At 46.4% G+C, this 22,832-nt stretch overlaps 1 protein-coding gene and 1 non-coding gene across 2 annotated transcripts in view; both read left to right on the top strand.

Annotated features, from left to right (window-relative positions):
- Positions 1-22,832, top strand: part of PUS1 (pseudouridine synthase 1) — a 46,974-nt gene that overhangs the window by 11,594 nt on the left and 12,548 nt on the right. The window contains exons 4-5 of the mRNA XM_063964666.1: positions 6,371-6,473; positions 14,215-14,903. Of these exons, the coding sequence (XP_063820736.1) occupies positions 6,371-6,473; positions 14,215-14,903 (792 nt within the window). The remainder of the gene's footprint in view (positions 1-6,370; positions 6,474-14,214; positions 14,904-22,832) is intronic.
- Positions 2,053-2,173, top strand: LOC134932362 (U5 spliceosomal RNA). Its single transcript, XR_010179331.1, has one exon. It is a non-coding gene; the product is annotated as a U5 spliceosomal RNA (small nuclear RNA).

Raw genomic sequence — 22,832 nt, 5'->3', positions numbered from 1 at the left:
GCCAGCCAGATCTGGCAAATTATCTGCCAGATAATTGTATATTCCCAGTTTAAGCCACAGAGCTACTGCATTATTGCCCCACAGTCACTGCAGCTGTGTGAATAGGTGACAAAGGAGACAAATGACCACTTGAGTAATCTACACTTCTTCTAGTTGAATAGGTCTTGTGTATACCTTTGTTTTCTCTTTGCAGTTCAGTTCTTTACCCAGTTTTAGTTCTTTCCTTTGCGCTGCCCCAATAGCGTTCTCTGATTTATTTCTAATTGCTGTCTAGATGTTTATTACTTTGTACAGTTAATAAAACATGTCATCATTTGAGGTGAAAGGCACTTGATGATAACCTGACCTTTGTTTAGATACTTTAGTAAGAGTCAAGGTTCCTACATTGAAGAAACCTGAAACTTTTTTTCTTTTTCATCCACTAGGGGTCACTGGAGTACTCTTGGGATATGGGCGGCGTAGCAGAACAAAGGCACTGAATATTTAACTCTCCACCCCTCCATATCCCTAGAGTACCTCAGTGTACGAACCCAGTGTTTTTTCTGTGCTCAAAGCACTAACATCGGCTTGTGGGATTCCCACACTTGGATGGAAGATTTATTAATTTTTCATTTTGATTTTTTTTTTTAAATTTAAATTTTACACTTAGCACATCCCTTCCCAGTTTCTGGAAAAACATGGGTCCGGGATGGTGCCGCTGCAAGGCAGCGCATGGCGTGTCGGTCCTCACAAAGAGCACCCTCACAGCCACAGGCAGCCCACTGTCTCCTGCAACAGCTGGACGGAGCTTACAGAAAGAAGCCCCGTCACAGCCAGGAAGAAATGATCAAAGAGCTGGACGGAGCTTACATAAAGAAGCCCCGTCACAGCCAGCAAGAAGTTATCAAAGACGAGCTGGACGGAGCTTACAGCAGAAGCCCCGTCACAGCCAGGAACAAGCTGGACGGAGCTTACAGAAAGAAGCCCCGTCGCAGCCAGGAACAAGATGACTTGAAAGCTGGACGGAGCTTACACAGAGAAGCCCCGTCGCAGCCTTGAATAGGAGGAAGGTAAGCTGGGGAACGGGGCGGTCAGCGCAGGCTGCCGCCCCGCTAGGTGGGTCACAGTGAATGGAAGCAACCGCTTCCACGCACCGCCCGCCACAGCGCCCAGCCGCTACGTCTGAGACTCGCTCCAGACGGCAGCGCTACGTCCGCCCGTCCCAGCCGCTCCGTCCGGCCGACAACATCCACCCGCAGACGCTCACTAACAGCGTTAACAGGGTGACAACCGGGCCGCTGCTCCGTCCGACCGCCCAGCACCGCAGATGCCAGCCTCCCTGCAAGTCTTCCCGGCTGTTCCTGAGAAGACACAGTGTTACAGGGGGGAAGGGGGGCGGTGGAATCGGGCGACTCACTGCTGAAAGGGTATGTAAAATACATATATAAACAGCAGTTATATATGCAGCCAGAGGTGACAGTAAATAATGCAGACATGTATTATAACCTGTCCTGTGATATCAGAATATTAATGATTATCATGTATAATAGGCTATTGAGCCTATATATATTAATATCTGTGATGATCACTGTATAATAGGCTATTGAGCCTATATTAATGTATGTGATTATCACTGTATAATAGGCTATTGAGCCTATATATTAATATCTGTAATTATCAAATAGGCTATTGAGCCTATATTAATGCTGTATAATAGCCTATTGAGCATATATATATTAATGTCTGTAATTATCATAGGCTATTGAGCCTATATATATATATATATATATATATATATATATATATATATTATTCATAGAGCATGTGTTGTACCCATACTGTGATTATACTGTATAAGAGGCTATATTAACACTGAACAATTGTAACTTGTTCAGGTGATTATCACAGTCAGCATGGCAAAGGGGCCATTTTAACATGCTTCCTGTTGTTTTTCCAGTTTGTACTTCTGGAACATTCCTGCCCTACATCTCTAAGCCACCAGAGGCGCAGGGGTGTTAGTGGGAATTTGGTTCGGGTTTCACATGCCCATGTGAATTGCTTTTCACATAAAGAATACTCTGGTTTCTCTTCAGATCGAATAAAGCTTTCGCTTTTTACTACAGATTTCCGTTGAGAGAAACAACCATGAGTTTCATATAAATATGCTTTTCAGCAATAAAATATATATATGATAATAACTTCAATAAGTCGTGCAAGTGTCTGTCCGTTGACTATTGTGGTGTCTGTCTGCATAGCGAGTAAGGCTCTAGCGCAGACTAAAAAATTGCATTGGCAATTCAAATTAAAAGAGCGGTAACGGAGTCTCGGAAGTTACTCCACCAGCACTAACGAAGGACAGTCTTTCCAAAGGGCCAATTTCCCTTTGGGTACCAGGGTGTTTATTTAACTGGTCTTATAATTTAATGCACGATTCTATGTCAAATCTCACACCGATAACTACGAGTGAGAAGGGTACATTAGTCCAGCACTCAGATAGTGCTGCCCAGTGAGTCAATGTCTACGTTTTTACAGAGACTAAGTAGACTCTAACCACTATTTAATCGTTTCCAAAATGACGCGATCCGCCATTGGTAAATGCGTCTGTGTCAAACATTATAAAGACCCAAGATACATTTGGGTCACTAGACTATGTATGGAAACAATAAACTGTTAAAAGAAGCTGCATCGTCGCTAGTTTAAGCGCGACAAGGCCAGAGCTTGTTTGGTCCTAAATTTGATATTCAGCCATTACCGCATCCAGTATCAAAACGGAAATACTTGTGCCGGCGTTTCATCCCTTTAGACTTCAGTTTTTTCAAGGCGGTGGTACAAAACAGTCACGCCTTGTAACGACAGGACGCTACAGTCAGCAAGCCAGTGGCTTGATGACCTCTTAGGCCATCTCCATTTTCCAATGTGGAAGCGCGTCTTTACACGTTACATTTGCGGGGTTTCCAGACATCAACTCATGGATGTCTCAGCTATTTACAGATTAAAGGATAAGACTGCCTCTGTCGAACGGTTTGGCAGGTTGCCATTTAGTCTCTGCTAGTTTTCAGCTGTCTTTATAACCAGGCAGTAGTACACAAACAGAGTCCGGGTTACTTATTCCCCTCTGTTTGGGGTAACAAAACCAGACAGCTCCGTCGCAGTCTCAATCAGCAAGTCACTTAATGCAGTTTGAAAATGGATTTTCTGCGGTTAGTATTTGCATATTGGAGCCACAAAATTGCATAATTTCACTTGATCTTCACAATGCGTATTTACCCATTCCGGTTTGGTCATTACAGGTTCTAGCGTTTGCAAAACGCCACAACCATTAACCATTTCAGGTCTACCATTTGGCTTCTTGTCAACGCCTCGTGTATTTACCAAAGTGATGTTGGTGATGATGGCTCATCTCAGAGACCTGCCAGTGACAATCGTTCCATACTTAGACGATCTGCTCATAAGAACTCTGTCTCAACAAAGTTCCTTTAACTTGCGCTACTAATGTATACTGCGGTGGCAGATCAAGTTCAAAAATAATCGCATCTAATTCCGTCTAAACGACGTCAATTCCTAGGTAAGATTATAAATACGGTAAATCGAAGACATTTACCTACTACACCAGCAAGAACAAATGTACATCTAGTAATTAGTGCAAAACACGCACACTAGCGGTACATTGCTGTATTCGCCTGTTAAGAATAATGATGTGTTTCAAAGCGATTTAGTTCGCCGGCCTTCACTCGCGTTTCCCACAGAGGGGCGAGGGTGTATATAATCTGGACGAGAGTCTCAGAGGTTCAGGAGTTGTAGTTAAAAAAAAGATCAGCGACAGAGGTTCTGAAACGGATCACGACAGATTGCTGTCGATAAATGTCCTGGAACTCCGTGCATTTTACAATGCACTACATGCTTCGCTTTCAGTCTGACCAACAGTCAGACAACGCAACGGGAGTTGCATACACAACAACCAGGGAGAACCAAGAAGCCGCATGGCAATGCGGCAGGTAACTCGAATCCTCAATTGCCCAGAACACCATTATGTGATAATGTCAACGGGGTTCATTCCGTGAGTGGACATCTGTTAGACAGATGATCTCACCCGTCAGGATTTAGATCCTGAAAACTGGACATTAAATCCAGAGGTGTTTCATATGTGAGTCCACAGAAGGGGGTTACCCTCAGGTATACATGATGGCATCTCGCCACAATTACAAAAGCTCAGTATGTGTACAAAACAACAGATCACAAGGGCAGTGGCGGTGGAGTCTCTCACATTCGTGTGGTCATTCAGCATCGTGTATCTGGCTCCACCATTTTCCGCTGCTCTCTCCGTTGCCAAAACGGATCATAAGACAGTTCGTCACAGTCGTACTAGTGATATCTCATGGGTTTCGGAGAGCTTGCTTCTCGAATCTCCAAGGAATACTTGCACACGATCTTGGCCCGCTCATAATACGTCCAGCCTGTTACAACAGGGAACGTTCTTTTACTCATAGTTACCTATGTACCTATTACCTATGTACCGCAGCTGCGGTTGACGGGGTGAGGGTTCAGACCGCCCTCTTAAGAAAAGAAATAGGGCATTACAGTATTATACCAACCATGTTACGAGCTAGTAAGCCGCTTAAGGCAGCTCATTATTACAAAATTTGGTGTGCTTACATAGGTGGTAAAGCTCGGAAGTTTCCGACATCATCCTTCAAGTTACCCGTATTCTGTTAAACGGGGTGGGATGGAAAACTGCGTTTATCTGCACTGAGGGTGCAGGTATCTGTGTGGTCAACTTATTTTCAAAGACGTTTGACTCTATTGCGTCTGTACACACCTTTCTACAAGGTGTCATCAAAGTGCAGCCTCCATTTATCCCACCTACAGCGCCAGGTGACTTGAGGTTGGGTTCAGATTTCTTACAGTTTTCATATTTTGAACCCTTACAATAAATGGGGATTAAGTTTCTCACTTGGGAAAACATTTTTCTTCTAGCCTTAGCTTCGGCAAGGGTTTTGTTTTCATATTTGGGTGCCTTGTATTCCAAGCCACCGTATTTGAGTTTTCTCATGACAAAGCAGATCTTCGGACGAATTCCGCTTTCTTATTCTTCACATCAATAAACCAATAGTGGTTCCTGTGTTGACAGCACATTCTAGAATTCTGAATGTGGTACACGCATTACGCGTTTATATATGTTCCGAACGTCTACAGTACGTGATACGGATACGTTGTTTGTTCTCTATAATGCTGCCAACTGGGGTTAGCCAGTTTCTCAGCAGACATTATCCAGTGGGATAATAATGACTACAAGTCAGGCTTACTTTAAGGCTAAGTTACAATCGCCTACGTCAGTAATAGCTCATCCCACAGGTTCTGTGGGAATGTCAGACCCAGCGGGTCGTGGAGCGTCTGCGACGCGGCTACATAGCCTTCAGTGCACCACGTTTGTGCACGTTTACACGTTATGAATGGTTGCGGCATCAGCATCTAGCTTTGGCTGCCTACTGTTACAAGTGTCAAACAGCTCTCCCGCCCACGAGGGAAGCTTTGGTACGTCCCAAGAGTACTCCAGTGACCCCTAGTGGATGAAAAAGAAAATAGGATTTTGGTACTTACCAGGTAAATCCTTTTCTTTGAATCCATAGGGGGCACTGGACGCCCACCCAGAGCAGTTTTACCTGGGTTGTTTTAAGCTCAGAGGAGCTTAGGGTAACACGTTTTACCTGGTTTGTATTAAGCTCAAAGGAGCTTATGGTAACACATTTTAACCGATTGGTTCAAACTATAAAGGTCTATCGGTTATGCTGTCAACTGTTTAGTTGACACTAACGTTATGGGTCAACTTTGTTGTTGTCCGTTATGTTATAGGAATTCTCCATTGTCAACCTCTCTATAGTAGTTCGCTCAGTAAAAACACTGGGTTCGTACACTGAGGTACTCTAGGGATATGGAGGGGTGGATAGTTCTAAATTTAAATATTCAGTGCCTTTGTTCTGCTACGCCGCCCATATCCCAAGAGTACTCCAGTGCCCCTATGGATTCAAAGAAAAGGATTTACCTGGTAAGTACCAAAATCCTATTTTTTATGTTGCATTTTTGGGCTCAAAGGTAATTTCATTTGTGTAACCTGGCAGGAAGGCAGAGTCTCTGCACTTACAACTGCCTCTAAAATAAAAGAAATTGTAGATATGTCGGTTGCATGGACTGCACAACCGTGTGGACCATTAAAGGTGCTGGCAGGAACATTCACGGACTATCCTTCAACCATTTCAAATTCTTATAATTAGAACTGCATGTTATATAGGTAACTTGTTTTGCCTTCTGAAGCCAAAGTGGGTGTGCGCTCTGCATGTTTTCCGATGTAAATAAGGAATGTGTGAGTCATTTTACGTTTATTTTTCCTGTTTAGGGTGTTTCAGCTGCAGGACAAGTTGTGTCATTAAAGATATGGCTGATGGAGGACACAGTGGATAAAATTAATAGTCACCTCCCCTCCCACATCAGAATATTGAGTAAGGAATATTCTACAGCAATGTCTCCGCAGCGCACTTGCTATTTAGGTTTATTTGTGGGTCACTACAACCCCACTTACATAACCGTACACAATTAGAATTTCATAGTGGCATTTGTATAGCCATATTGCCAGATATGTGTAACAATAGCACTTTATTGTTTGTTCAAATTTGCAGCTTTGAAGATCCACCAATCATAAACCATAAGTTACCTCTATGTGGAAGAGCTAGTAAACTTCCCATACCTTGTCACTCTGTTACATTTATTGTGTAGCTAAGCATAAATGATTCTGTTATGAAGGCGTAGGCTGTATTGTCCTTTTAGTGGGATTACGGACACATGGGGCCTTAGGTAATAGGCTGTGAGATGCTGGCACATGTGCTATTCTGTAACCCCAATTTTAAAAGCTGCAATAATTAAAAATACAAAACCAACTTGGTTTTGCCTTTTAACTTATTTCCACTTTTAAAATCTGTACGAACTTGTCAGAATCGTGCCTGTATCTCACAGGCTTTTACCTAATGCCCATAGTCTTTGGGGGGTATTCATTTACCGCAGGGTTTACCCCACAGCTGGCTAAAATCCCAATTACATTTGTGTCTTCTCGCACCTAAAAATCGGGATTCAGGCGTGGAAACCCACAGGGCTTTTCCCCCCTACAAACATTCTGATTTTAGAGTTTTTACACGGACTGTCTGACATCAGGCATTCACGCACAGGGTAATCCCCACCATTTATATTGCTCCGGCGCAGTAACTAGGTAAACCACGCAGCTAATTGAATTTCTCTAACGTCCTAAGTGGATGCTGGGGACTCCGTAAGGACCATGGGGAATAGCGGCTCCGCAGGAGACTGGGCACAAAAGTAAAGCTTTAGAACTACCTGGTGTGCACTGGCTCCTCCCCCTATGACCCTCCTCCAAGCCTCAGTTAGATTTTTGTGCCCGAACGAGAAGGGTGCACACTAGGTGGCTCTCCTGAGCTGCTTAGTGAAAAGTTTAGTTTTAGGTTTTTTATGTTCAGTGAGACCTGCTGGCAACAGGCTCACTGCATCGAGGGACTAAGGGGAGAAGAAGCGAACTCACCTGCGTGCAGAGTGGATTGGGCTTCTTAGGCTACTGGACATTAGCTCCAGAGGGACCGATCACAGGCCCAGCCATGGATAGGTCCCAGAGCCGCGCCGCCGGCCCCCTTACAGAGCCAGAAGACAGAAGAGGTCCGGAAAATCGGCGGCAGAAGACGTCCTGTCTTCAACAAGGTAGCGCACAGCACTGCAGCTGTGCGCCATTGCTCTCGGCACACTTCACACTCCGGTCACTGAGGATGCAGGGCGCTGGGGGGGGGGCGCCCTGAGCAGCAATAAAAACACCTTGGATGGCAAAAAATGCATCACATATAGCTCCTGGGCTATATGGATGAATTTAACCCCTGCCAAAATACACAAAAAAAACGGGAGATAGGCTCCGCCCCCTTCTCGGCGGCCTTATCTCCTCAGCACACTGGCGCCATTTTCCCTCACAGCTCCGTTGGAGGGAAGCTCCCTGGCTCTCCCCTGCAGTCACTACACTACAGAAAGGGTTAAAAAAGAGAGGGGGGCACTAATTACGCGCAGTATTAAAAATTACAGCAGCTATAAGGGGAAAAACACTTATATAAGGTTATCCCTGTATATATATATATATATATATATATATATATATATATATATATATAGCGCTCTGGTGTGTGCTGGCAAACTCTCCCTCTGTCTCCCCAAAGGGCTAGTGGGGTCCTGTCCTCTATCAGAGCATTCCCTGTGTGTGTGTGTGCTGTGTGTCGGTACGTTTGTGTCGACATGTATGAGGAGAAAAATGATGTGGAGACTGAGCAGATTGCCTATAATAGTGATGTCACCCCCTAGGGGGTCGACACCTGAGTGGATGAACTGTTGGAAGGAATTACGTAACAGTGTCAGCTCTGTATAAAAGACAGTGGTTGACATGAGATAGCCGGCTACTCAGCTTGTGCCTGTCCAGACGTCTCATAGGCCGTCAGGGGCTCTAAAGCGCCCGCTACCTCAGATGGCAGATATAGACGCCGACACAGATACTGACTCCAGTGTCGACGGTGAAGAGACAAATGTGACTTTCAGTAGGGCCACACGTTACATGATTGAGGCAATGAAAAATGTTTTACACATTTCTGATAATACGAGTACCACCAAAAAGGGGTATTATATTCGGTGAGGAAAAACTACCTGTAGTTTTCCTGAATCTGAGAAATTAAATGAGGTGTGTGATGATGCGTGGGTTTCCCCCGATAACAACTGATAATTTCTAAAATGTTATTGGCATTATATCCTTTCCCGCCAGAGGTTAGGGTGCGTTGGGAAACACCCCCTAGGGTGGATAAAGCGCTCGCACGCTTGTAAGAACAAGGGCTCTACCCTCTCCTGAGATGGCCGCCCTTAAGGATCCTGCTGATAGAAAGCAGGAGGGTATCCTAAAATGTATTTACACACATACTGGTGTTATACTGCGACCAGCAATCGCCTCAGCCTGGATGTGCAGGTCTGGGTTGGCGTGGTCGGATTCCCTGACTGAAAATATTGATACCCTAGATAGGGACAGTATATTATTGCCTATAGAGCATTTAAAAGATGCATTTCTATATATGCGTGATGCACAGCGGAATGTTTGCCGACTGGCATCAAGTCTAAGTGCGTTGTCCATTTCTGCCAGTAGAGGGTTATGGACACGACAGTGGTCAGGTGAGGCGGATTCCAAAACGGCATTTGGAAGTATTGCCTTATTAAGGGGAGGAGTTATTTGGGGTCGGTCTTTTCAGACCTGGTGGCCACGGCAACAGCTGGGAAATCCACGTTTGTACCCCAGGTCGCCTCTCAACATAAGAAGACGCCGTATTATCAGGCGCAGTCTTTTCGTAGGCAAGCGGGCAAAAGGTTCCTCATTTCTGCCCCGTGACAGAGGGAGAGGAAATAGGCTGCAGAAATCAGCCAGTTCCCAGGAACAGAAACCCTCTCCCGCCTCTGCCAAGCCCTCAGTATGACGCTGGGGCTTTACAAGCAGAATCAGGCACGGTGGGGGCCCGTCTCAATGAATTTCAGCGCGCAGTGGGCTCACTCGCAAGTAGACCCCTGGATCCTTCAGGTGATATCTCAGGGGTACAAATTGGAATTCGAGACGTCTCCCCCTCGCCGTTTCCTAAAGTCGGCTTTAACGATGTCTTCTTCTGACAGGGAGGCAGTTTTGGAAGCCATTCACAAGCTGTATTCCCAGCAGGTGATAATCAAGGTACCCCTCCTGCAACAGGGAACGGGGTATTATTCCACACTGTTGTGGTACCGAAGCTGGACGGCTCGGTGAGACCGATTCTAAATCTAAAATCTTGAACACTTACATACGGAGGTTCAAATTCAAGATTGAGTCACTCAGAGCAGTGATTGCGAACCTGGAAGAAGGGGACTACATGATGTCTCTGGACATCAAGGATGCTTACCTTCATGTTAAAATTTACCCTTCTCACCAAGGGTACCTCAGGTTTATGGTACAGAACTGTCACTATCAGTTTCATACGCTGCCGTATGGATGGTCCACGGCACCCCGGGTCTTTACCAAGGTAATGGCCGAAATGATGATACTCCTTCGAAGGAAGGGAATTTTAGTTATCCCTTACTTGGGCGATTCCCTGATAAGGGTAAGATCCAGGGAACAGTTGGAGGTCGGTGTAGCACTATCTCAGGTAGTGTTGCGGCAGCACGATTGGATTCTCAATATTCCAAAATCGCAGCTGATTCCGACGACTCGTCTTCTGTTCTTAGGGATGATCCTGGACACAGTCCAGAAAAAGGTGTTTCTCCCGGAGGAGAAAGTCAGGGAGTTATCCGAGCTAGTCGGGAACCTCCTATAACCGAGCCAAGTCTCAGTACATCAATGAAATGGTTCTGGGAAAAATGGTGGCTTCCTACGAAACAATCCCATTCGGCAGATTCCACGCAAGAACTTTCCAGTGGGACCTGCTGGACAAATGGTCCGGGTCGCATCTTCAGATGCATCAGCGGATAACCCTGTCACCAAGCACAAGGGTGTCTCTCCTGTGGTGGTTGCAGAGTGCTCATCTTCTAGAGGGCCGCACATTCAGGACTGGGTCCTGGTGACCACGGATGCCAGCCTGCGAGGCTGGGGAGCAGTCACACAGGGAAGGAATTTCCAGAGCTTATGGTCAAGCCTGGAGACATCACTTCACATAAATATCCTGAAGCTAAGGGCCATTTACAATGCTCTAAGCTCAGCAATACCTCTGCTTCAAGGTCACTCGGAGTTGGTCCATTCGGACAACATCACGGCAGTCACCCACGTAAACAGACAGGGTGACACAAGAAGCAGGAGGGCAATGGCAGAAGCTGCAACGATTCTTCGCTGGGCGGAAAATCATGTGATAGCACTGTCAGCAGTATTCATTCCGGGAGTGGACAACTGGGAAGCAGACTTCCTCAGCAGACACGACCTCCACCCGGGAGAGTGGGGACTTCACCCAGAAGTCTTCCACATGTTTATAAAACTCGACAAGTATTGCGCCATGTCAAGGGACCCTCAGGCAATAGCTGTAGACGCTCTGGTAACACAGTGGGTGTACCAGTCAGTGTATGTGTTCCCTCCTCTGCCTCTCATACCCAAGGTACTGAGAATTATAAGATGGAGAGGAGTAAGCACTATATTCGTGGCTCCGGATTGGCCAAGAAGGACTTGGTAACCGGAACTTTAAGAGATGCTCACGGAGGATCCGGGGCCTCTACCTCTAAGAAGGGACCTGCTCCAGCAAGGACCCTGTCTGTTCCAAGACTTACCGCGGCTGCGTTTGACGGCATGGCGGTTGAACGCCGGATCCTGAAGGAGAAAGGCATTCCGAATGAAGTCATTCCTATCCTGATCAAAGCCAGGAAAGATATAACCGCAAAACATTATCACCGCATTTGGCGAAAATATGTTGCGTGGTGCGAGGCCAGTAAGGCCCCGACGGAGGAATTTTCAACTAGGTCGATTCCTACATTTCCTGCAAACAGGAGTGTCTATGGGCCTGAAATGGGGGTCCATTAAGGTTCAAGTTTCGGCCCTGTCAATTTTCTTCCAAAAAGAACTAGCTTCAGTCCCTGAAGTTCAGACGTTTGTGAAAGGAGTACTGTATATACAGCCTCCTTTTGTGCCTCCAGTGGCACATTGGGATCTAAATGTAGTTTTGGGTTCCAAAAGTCACATTGGTTTGAACCACTTAAATATGTGGAGTTAAATTATCTCGCATAGAAAGTGGTCATGCTGTTGGCCCTGGCCTGGGCCAGGTGCGTGTCAGAATTGGCAGCTTTATCCTGTAAAAGCCCTCATCTGATTTTCCATTCGGACAGGGCGGAATTGAGGACTTGTCCTCAGTTTCTCCCTAAGGTGGTTTTCAGCGTTTCACCTGAATCAACCTATTGTGGTGCCTGCGGCTACTAGGGACTTGGAGGACTCCAAGTTGCTAGACGTTGTCAGGGCCCTGGACATATAGGTTTCCAGGACGGCTGGAGTCAGAAAATCTGACTCGTTGTTTATTCTGTATGCACCCAACAAGCTGGGTGCTCCTGCTTCTAAGCAGACTATTGCTCGTTGGATTTGTAGTACAATTCAGCTTGCACATTCTGTGGCAGGCCTGCCACAGCCAAAATCTGTAAAAGCCCATTCCACAAGGAAGGTGGGCTCATCTTGGGCGGCTGCCCGAGGGGTCTCGGCTTTACAACTTTGCCGAGCAGCTACTTGGTCAGGAGCAAATACGTTTGTAAAATTCTACAAATTTGATACCCTGGCTGAGGAGGACCTGGAGTTCTCTCATTTGGTGCTGCAGAGTCATCCGCACTCTCCCGCCCGTTTGGGAGCTTTGGTATAATCCCCATGGTCCTTACGGAGTCCCCAGCATCCACTTAGGACGTTAGAGAAAATAAGAATTTACTTACCGATAATTCTATTTCTCGTAGTCCGTAGTGGATGCTGGGCGCCCATCCCAAGTGCGGATTGTCTGCAATACTGGTACATAGTTATTGTTACCAAAAAATCGGGTTATTGCTGTAGTGAGCCATCTTTTCTAGAGGCTCCTCTGTTATCATGCTGTTAACTGGGTTTAGATCACAAGTTATATGGTGTGATTGGTGTGGCTGGTATGAGTCTTACCCGGGATTCAAAATCCTTCCTTATTGTGTACGCTCGTCCGGGCACAGTATCCTAACTGAGGCTTGGAGGAGGGTCATAGGGGGAGGAGCCAGTGCACACCAGGTAGTTCTAAAGCTTTACTTTTGTGCCCAGTCTCCTGCGGAGCCGCTATTCCCCATGGTCCTTACGGAGTCCCCAGCATCCACTACGGACTACGAGAAATAGAATTATCGGTAAGTAAATTCTTATTATCCCCTTTGTGTAAAAGAACATTGCCTCACAATCAGAACTTTATTTCCAACATATTCAGTTTTGATAAGTTTTCAATTTTAACATTTCCATTGTGAGAATTGAGTTCTTTAATTACCATGCTCCAATAAAAAAATAAACCCATCCCATGACCCAGGGCCACATTCTCACCTAGCCCCCCCCTTCCTGATTTAAGATAGGTACACACTGGCCTATATCTCGACTGTTCAGTTGAACGGCCAATGTATCCTGGTTTTATCTGGTAGATAAATGCACATTGAATCTGCCCAATAGTACCCCCAATATGGCTGTGAACGACATGTTCACATACATCTTTTTATAAGATGAAGATACCCACATGCGCTTATAGGCAGCCCTCTTGGACTATTTAATGATAGACAAGATGTCACCTCACATCCAAACATACAGAAACAGTAAAAAAATTATATCATCAAACCGTCCTTAGGCGCCCCACAATTTCACAAATGAATTGTATATTCCGGACCCAGATTGTGTTCCTGATCTTCCAACATGCAACAAATTTAAAAGAAACACACAATAGTGTAACTCCGTTACATCCACCAATTCTTTTATAGAACTGCAAATGGGATCCGTACCATGAATTAAGTCTACCCTTTGTAGACAAATGACACATTTACAGAGAAGGATGGATCTCTTCACAGAATTCACACCTCTTCTGGCACCCGTCTCCACAATATTTGATTGTCATACACATGATGAAAACAGATATAGTGTGATACTGTTTAAAATCTTTCTTAAAAAACAGAGGGAATAAATGGACTCTCACCATGTGTGAAGTCTACCCTTTGTATGACATCCTTCTAACGTGGAGACGTGTACGAGAATAAGTGGAAATCCTGTGATGAGATTTATCTTCCCCTGTATATGCGTCATTTGTCTACAAAGGGTACACCCAAAGCAATGTGTGCTTAAATTGTATGCTTAGAAATGAAGCACACATGTCTCCACGTCGCTATCGCTGACTCTAGATTGGCCTAGTTAGATCGCTCACTTCACCGCGGATTGTTCAGCACACATCTTTGGACACACCGCTACGTGTGTACCCCGCATTTGTATTAATAATGCAACAGTCTCGATTTATTTAGTAAGAATGTACGCCATACAATCAAATTGTATCTGTTTTAGTGAAATTGTTACAAATTTCAACCTCTGTAACATGTGACATCACAGTGATTTCAGTGTTTGCATTTACAAAATACCATGATCTTCTACAGTATACCAGATTTACGCATTACCTGACTCCCTTCTTTTATTGTAAACTTTTTTTCTTAAAGGTTTGAAGAGAGTTACAGGACGCTTTAACTCCAAGAACTCATGTGATGCTCGAACTTACTCGTACACGCTGCCTACTTTTGCTTTCGCACATAAAGACCGTGAAACACAGGATGAAAGCTTCAGGCTTAGCCAAGAAACATTAGACAGAGTGAATGAACTGCTTGCCCTTTATAAAGGAACCCACAATTTCCATAACTTCACATCGCAGAAAGGCCCCCGGGACCCCAGTGCGAAGCGTTATATCATGGAGATGCACTGTGAGAAACCTTTCCAGCAAGGAAGCCTGGAGCTGGCTGTAATTAAAGTGAAAGGCCAGAGTTTCATGATGCATCAGATACGCAAGATGATCGGGCTAGTTATTGCAGTGGTGAAGGGATATGCTCCTCCCTCAATCATGGAGCACAGCTGGGGAGAGAAAAAGGTTGATATACCAAAAACACCAGGTCTGGGTCTGGTACTTGAAAGAGTTCACTTCGAGAAGTACAATCAGCGTTTTGGGAATGATGGCCTACACGAGTCTTTGGATTGGGCAGAAGAAGAGGAAAAGATTGAGGACTTTAAGAGAACACACATATATCCTACAATTATACAAACTGAAATTGAAGAAAAGTCCATGGCAAGCTGGCTTGCCACATTATCCATTCATGACTATGAGGCCACCTCGCAGCAGAATGTGAATAGCCATAAGGTAAAACAAAATTTATTTATTTTTTTTTAATCTATTTTTAAGTTTTCTGTGGATCAGATAGAATAGTTTTTGAAATGGTAAAAAAAATAAAAATGTTTACTTGTATTTGCACATATCTCAAACTCTGCGCTCAAGTCAGCCATTGTTACTTGGAGTTTCATTCATTTTTTGAGTTTTGTTTTTTAAAAAGTTTTTCTCTAACGTCCTAAGTGGATGCTGGGGACTCCGTAAGGACCATGGGGAATAGCGGCTCCGCAGGAGACTGGGCACATCTAAGGAAAGCTTTAGGACTATCTGGTGTGCACTGGCTCCTCCCCCTATGACCCTCCTCCAAGCCTCAGTTAGATCTCTGTGCCCGAACGAGAAGGGTGCACACTAGGGGCTCTCCTGAGCTTCTTAGTGAAAGTTTTAGTTTAGGTTTTTTATTTTCAGTGAGACCTGCTGGCAACAGGCTCACTGCATCGAGGGACTAAGGGGAGAAGAAGCGAACTCACCTGCGTGCAGAGTGGATTGGGCTTCTTAGGCTACTGGACATTAGCTCCAGAGGGACGATCACAGGCCCAGCCATGGATGGGTCCCAGAGCCGCGCCGCCGGCCCCCTTACAGAGCCAGAAGACAGAAGAGGTCCGGAAAATCGGCGGCAGAAGACATCCTGTCTTCACCAAGGTAGCGCACAGCACTGCAGCTGTGCGCCATTGCTCCTCAGCACACTTCACACTTCGGTCACTGAGGGTGCAGGGCGCTAGGGGGGGGCGCCCTGAGCAGCAATAAAAACACCTTGGCTGGCGAAAATACATCACATATAGCCCCCAGGGCTATATGGATGAATTTTAACCCCTGCCAGAATCCATAAAAAAGCAGGAGAAAAGTCCGCAAAAAAGGGGCGGAGCCTATCTCCTCAGCACACTGGCGCCATTTTCCCTCACAGCTCAGTTGGAGGGAAGCTCCCCTGGCTCTCCCCTGCAGTCACTACACTACAGAAAGGGTTAAAAAAGAGAGGGGGGCACTAATTAGGCGCAGTATTAACAATACAGCAGCTATAAGGGGAAAAACACTTATATAAGGTTATCCCTGTATATATATAGCGCTTTGGTGTGTGCTGGCAAACTCTCCCTCTGTCTCCCCAAAGGGCTAGTGGGGTCCTGTCCTCTATCAGAGCATTCCCTGTGTGTGTGCTGTATGTCGGTACGTTTGTGTCGACATGTATGAGGAGAAAAATGATGTGGAGACGGAGCAGATTGCCTGTAATAGTGATGTCACCCCCTAGGGGGTCGACACCTGAGTGGATGAACTGTTGGAAGGAATTACGTGACAGTGTCAGCTCTGTATAAAAGACAGTGGTTGACATGAGACAGCCGGCTACTCAGCTTGTGCCTGTCCAGACGTCTCATAGGCCGTCAGGGGCTCTAAAGCGCCCGTTACCTCAGATGGCAGATATAGACGCCGACACGGATACTGACTCCAGTGTCGACGGTGAAGAGACAAATGTGACTTCCAGTAGGGCCACACGTTACATGATTGAGGCAATGAAAAATGTTTTACACATTTCTGATAATACGAGTACCACCAAAAAGGGGTATTATGTTCGGTGAGGAAAAACTACCTGTAGTTTTCCTGAATCTGAGAAATTAAATGAGGTGTGTGATGATGCGTGGTTTTCCCCCGATAACAACTGATAATTTCTAAAATGTTATTGGCATTATATCCTTTCCCGCCAGAGGTTAGGGTGCGTTGGGAAACACCCCCTACGGTGGATAAAGCACTCACACGCTTGTAAGGGCTCTACCCTCTCCTGAGATGGCCGCCCTTAAGGATCCTGCTGATAGAAAGCAGGAGGGTATCCTAAAATGTATTTACACACATACTGGTGTTATACTGCGACCAGCAATCGCCTCAGCCTGGATGTGCAGTGCTGGGTTGGCGTGGTTAGATTCCCTGACTGAAAATATTGATACCCTAGATAGGGACAGTATATTTTTGCCTATAGAGCATTTAAAAGATGCATTTCTATATATGCGTGATGCACAGCGGAATATTTGCCGACTGGCATCAAGTCTAAGTGCGTTGTCCATTTCTACCAGTAGAGGGTTATGGACACGTCAGTGGTCAGGTGATGCGTATTCCAAACGGCATTTGGAAGTATTGCCTTAATAAGGGGAGGAGTTATTTGGGGTCGGTCTTTCAGACCTGGTGGCCACGGCAACAGCTGGGAAATCCACGTTTGTACCCCAGGTCGCCTCTCAACATGAGAAGACGCCGTATTATTAGGCGCAGTCTTTTCGTGGACAAGCGGGCAAAATGTTCCTCATTTCTGCCCCGTGACAGAGGGAGAGGAAAAAGGCTGCAGAAATCAGCCAGTTCCCAGGAACAGAAACCCTCTCCCGCCTCTGCCAAGCCGTCAGTATGACGCTGGGGCTTTACAAGCAGAATCAGGCACAGTGGGGGGCCCGTCTCAATGAATTTCAGCGCGCAGTGGGCTCACTCACAAGTAGACCCCTGGATCCTTCAGGTGATATCTCAGGGGTACAAATTAGAATTCGAGACGTCTCCCCCTCGCCGTTTTCCTAAAGTCGGCTTTACCGATGTCTCCTTCTGACAGGGAGACAGTTTTGTAAGCCATTCACAAGCTGTATTCCCAGCAGGTGATAATCAAGGTACCCCTCCTGCAACAGGGAACGGTTGATTATTCCACACTGTTGTGGTACCGAAGCCGGACGGCTCGGTGAGACCGATTCTAAATCTAAAATCTTTGAACACTTACATACAGAGGTTCAAATTCAAGATTGAGTCACTCAGAGCAGTGATTGCGAACCTGGAAGAAGGGGACTACATGATGTCTCGGGACATCAAGGATGCTTACCTTCATGTCAAAATTTACCCTTCTCACCAAGGGTACCTCAGGTTTATGGTACAGAACTGTCACTATCAGTTCAGACGCTGCCGTATGGATGGTCCACGGCACCCCGGGTCTTTACCAAGGTAATGGCCGAAATGATGATATTCCTTCGAAGGAAGGGAATTTTAGTTATCCCTTACTTGGACGATTCCCTGATAAGGGTAAGATCCAGGGAACAGTTGGAGGTCGTTGTAGCACTATCTCAGGTAGTGTTGCGGCAGCACGATTGGATTCTCAATATTCCAAAATCGCAGCTGGTTCCGACGACTTGTCTTCGGTTCCTAGGGATGATCCTGGACACAGTCCAGAAAAAGGTGTTTCTCCCGGAGGGGAAAGACAGGGAGTTATCCGAGCTAGTCAGGAACCTCCTAAAACCGAGCCAAGTCTCAGTGCATCAATGCACAAGGGTTCTGGGTAAAATGGTGGCTTCCTACGAAGCAATCCCATTCGGCAGATTCCACGCAAGAACTTTCCAGTGGGACCTGCTGGACAAATGGTCCGGGTCGCATCTTCAGATGCATCAGCGGATAACCCTGTCACCAAGGACAAGGGTGTCCCTCCTGTGGTGGTTGCAGAGTGCTCATCTTCTAGAGGGCCGCAGATTCGGCATTCAGGACTGGGTCCTGGTGACCACGGATGCCAGCCTGCGAGGCTGGGGAGCAGTCACACAGGGAAGGAATATCCAGGGCTTATGGTCAAGCCTGGAGACATCACTTCACATAAATATCCTGAAGCTAAGGGCCATTTACAATGCTCTAAGCTTAGCAAGACCTCTGCTTCAAGGTCAGCCGGTGTTGATCCAGTCGGACAACATCACGGCAGTCACCCACGTAAACAGACAGGGTGGCACAAGAAGCAGGAGGGCAATGGCAGAAGCTGCAGGGATTCTTCGCTGGGCGGAAAATCATGTGATGGCACTGTCAGCAGTATTCATTCCGGGAGTGGACAACTGGGAAGCAGACTTCCTCAGCACGACCTCCACCCGGGAGAGTGGGGACTTCACCCAGAAGTCTTCCACATGATTATAAACCGTTGGGAAAAACTCGACAGGTATTGCGCCAGGTCAAGGGACCCTCAGGCAATAGCTGTAGACGCTCTGGTAACACCGTGGGTGTACCAGTCAGTGTATGTGTTCCCTCCTCTGCCTCTCATACCCAAGGTACTGAGATTGATAAGATGGAGAGGAGTAAGCACTATATTCGTGGCTCCGGATTGGCCAAGAAGGACTTGGTAACCGGAACTTCAAGAGATGCTCACGGAGGATCCGTGGCCTCTACCTCTAAGAAGGGACCTGCTCCAACAAGGACCCTGTCTGTTCCAAGACTTACCGCGGCTGCGTTTGACGGCATGGCGGTTGAACGCCGGATCCTGAAGAAAAAAAGGCATTCCGGATGAAGTCATCCCTATCCTGATCAAAGCCAGGAAGGATGTAACCGCAAAACATTATCACCGCATTTGGCGAAAATGTTGCGTGGTGCGAGGCCAGTAAGGCCCGACGGAGGAAATTCAACTGGGTCGATTCCTACATTTCCTGCAAACAGGAGTGTCTATGGGCCTGAAATTGGGGTCCATTAAGGTTCAAATTTCGGCCCTGTCAATTTTCTTCCAAAAAGAACTAGCTTCAGTCCCTGAAGTTCAGACGTTTGTAAAAGGGGTACTGCATATACAGCCTCCTTTTGTGCCTCCAGTGGCACTTTGGGATCTCAATGTAGTTTTTTGGGTTCCAAAAGTCACATTGGTTTGAACCACTTAAATCTGTGGAGTTAAAATATCTCACATGGAAAGTGGTCATGCTGTTGGCCCTGGCCTGGGCCAGGCGCGTGTCAGAATTGGCGGCTTTATCCTGTAAAAGCCCTTATCTGATTTTCCATTCGGACAGGGCGGAATTGAGGACTCGTCCTCAGTTTCTCCCTAAGGTGGTTTCAGCGTTTCACCTGAACCAACCTATTGTGGTGCCTGCGGCTACTAGGGATTTGGAGGACTCCAAGTTGCTAGACGTTGTCAGGGCCCTGAAAATATATGTTTCCAGGACGGCTGGAGTCAGAAAATCTGACTCGCTGTTTATCCTGTATGCACCCAACAAGCTGGGTGCTCCTGCTTCTAAGCAGACTATTGCTCGTTGGATTTGTAGTACAATTCAGCTTGCACATTCTGTGGCAGGCCTGCCACAGCCAAAAATCTGTAAATGCCCACTCCACAAGGAAGGTGGGCTCATCTTGGGCGGCTGCCCGAGGGGTCTCGGCTTTACAACTTTGCCGAGCAGCTACTTGGTCAGGAGCAAATACGTTTGTAAAATTCTACAAAATTGATACCCTGGCTGAGGAGGACCTGGAGTTCTCTCAATTGGTGCTGCAGAGTCATCCGCACTCTCCCGCCCGTTTGGGAGCTTTGGTATAATCCCCATGGTCCTTACGGAGTCCCCAGCATCCACTTAGGACGTTAGAGAAAATAAGAATTTACTTACCGATAATTCTATTTCTCGTAGTCCGTAGTGGATGCTGGTCGCCCATCCCAAGTGCGGATTGTCTGCAATACTGGTACATAGTTATTGTTACCAAAAAATCGGGTTATTGCTGTAGTGAGCCATCTTTTCTAGAGGCTCCTCTGTTATCATGCTGTTAACTGGGTTCAGATCACAAGTTGTACAGTGTGATTGGTGTGGCTGGTATGAGTCTTACCCGGGATTCAAAATCCTTCCTTATTGTGTACGCTCGTCCGGGCACAGTATCCTAACTGAGGCTTGGAGGAGGGTCTTAGGGGGAGGAGCCAGTGCACACCAGATAGTCCTAAAGCTTTCCTTAGATGTGCCCAGTCTCCTGCGGAGCCGCTATTCCCCATGGTCCTTACGGAGTCCCCAGCATCTACTACGGACTACGAGAAATAGAATTATCGGTAAGTAAATTCTTATTATTAAGTCATTTCTGCTGCGGAGTGACCCTTCTTACACTGCCTGGTAGAGCTAGCACTATGCATAGTATACATTATAGCGGCATTCTCTGCTGGAATATGCACAATCCAACATGCGTCGGGGACAAGGGACAATTTTATATTTCATCTGACAATCAAGCAAGTTCATTATTTGGTTCTTCTTTGTGAATACCTGAAATTAAAAGGATCTTAATGGGGGTTTTTTTTTTTTTGGTTTTTTTTTTGATCATTATCTTAACTCAAGTCAAGAATGTAATAGAGTGTGAATTTGTTGCAGTTTATAGGTTGTGAAATTCACTGAATATGTCAAGCGACTTTGTTTTCCAAATCCCAGGGTGTCTTATCCAATCTTATAAACACTGGTTTCCAGCTTCTTTTCTGCATTTTTAGTCTGTAGAGTACCAATAAATTACAGTATTCTACAGTTAAAAAAAAATCAACCCCACAGCCATCATTCGGGAGGAGTTGAGTACTGACTTAGTACTATCTGCATTGGCCTAGGCTGGCCTCTCTAAAGCTCCGCATGCACTGGCCGACATTCCCTTAATGAGCAACTAGCGCTACATCACTGAACGCTATACCGTTCAGCAGTATAGCGCATACACACTGAACGATATCGTTTAGTGACTTCATTCCCTGCATTCCCCGAACATGCATCTCAATGCTGTAGTCAAAGTTGACCTGCATGTTCGATGGACCTTAGATGAACGTGAATGACCCGCGTGTGTGCAACGTTCATTATTCAAGCAAACACACTTTTTTCAAAATAGATCGTTATCATTCCTGTCGTCCTGTGTTGTCGCCCAGTGTGTATGGTGCTTTAGTCTATAGTGCCGCTGGCTGGCAAGTGGTGGGTTACTGAAAATGTTTTGCTTTTGCTTTTTCGTTGTTTAAATATAGGGTGCCAGTCAAAGGTATGTGTTATAACTTAGCAAAAAAAAAAAATTTCTGCTGCGGGGTACACTGGGCTCCACAAGGATTGGACAATGGGGTGTAGAATAGGATCTTGATCCGAGGCACCAACAGGCTCAAAGCTTTGACTGTTCCCAGAATGCACAGCACCGCCTCCTATATCACCCCGCCTCCCAGCACAGGAGCTCAGTTTTGTAAGTTGGTGCTGCAGTAACCAGGCACTGAACAGAGGGGCTGCTCCAAGCAGCCCTAAGAAAAGCTTTTTATGAGGTAAAAAGTGAAGACTTCAAGGGCAGCAGCGGTGGTAAATGTCTTGTGACATTCACTGCTGCAGCTCCAGCTCTCCCCAGCGGCGCTGTACACTCCCGAGCCCTGGTTGCCGGGTACCTACAGCGGAGGCTCCGGTTTTCTTCACGTTAGACGCACACGGCTGGGGCTCTCCAGGATCGCGTGGCCGCGCTTCGGGAGGTGGTAAGTGGGTCCCGCTTGCGGGACCCGGTCTTTATCGCGATCCGGCGCGGTCAGTGGGAGGCGGGCCGCGCACACTGGTGGTGGACACTGTGGCAGTACAGGCGATCCCACTAGATCACCAGGGCATGGGCGCAGGTCAGGTTTTCTCTCTAAACCATTTCTTATATCGCTCACAGTACCCGGTGGTTTTGCCAGCAAAGGGGATAAGGCTTAGACCTGAAGTCCAGCCCCAGGGCGCCATTTCTAGCAAGTGTTCCCGCCCTGGAGCTGCATATCTGTCTTTTGCTCACTCCCTGTCAGTGTCTGCGGCGCCATTAACCCTCGGCTCACTGTTCCTGGGACTGCTTGGGCATATCCTCCTATGTAAAGCCACCTGGTTGTCAGCGCTGTGCCTTTACATGACACTTAAGTATTCTACCTGCCTTTCTAGACAGTGATAGTTAAGAAAGAGTGCACTTAGGGGGTAATTCCAAGTTGATCGCAGCAGGAATTTTTTTTGCAGTTGGGCAATACCATGTGCACTGCAGGGGGGGCAGATATAACATTTGCAGAGAGAGTTAGATTTGGGTGGGTTATTTTGTTTCTGTGCAGGGTAAATACTGGCTGCTTTATTTTTACACTGCAATTTAGATTGCAGATTGAACTCGCCACACCCAAATCTATCTCTCTCTGCACATGTTATATCTGCCTCCCCTGCAGTGAACATGGTTTTGCCCAACTGC

Source organism: Pseudophryne corroboree, chromosome 1 (assembly GCF_028390025.1).
Source record: "Pseudophryne corroboree isolate aPseCor3 chromosome 1, aPseCor3.hap2, whole genome shotgun sequence".
Lineage (NCBI taxonomy): Eukaryota > Metazoa > Chordata > Amphibia > Anura > Myobatrachidae > Pseudophryne > Pseudophryne corroboree.
The sequence above is the reverse complement of the archived record's forward strand: the minus strand, read 5'-3'. Positions and strand labels throughout refer to the sequence as shown.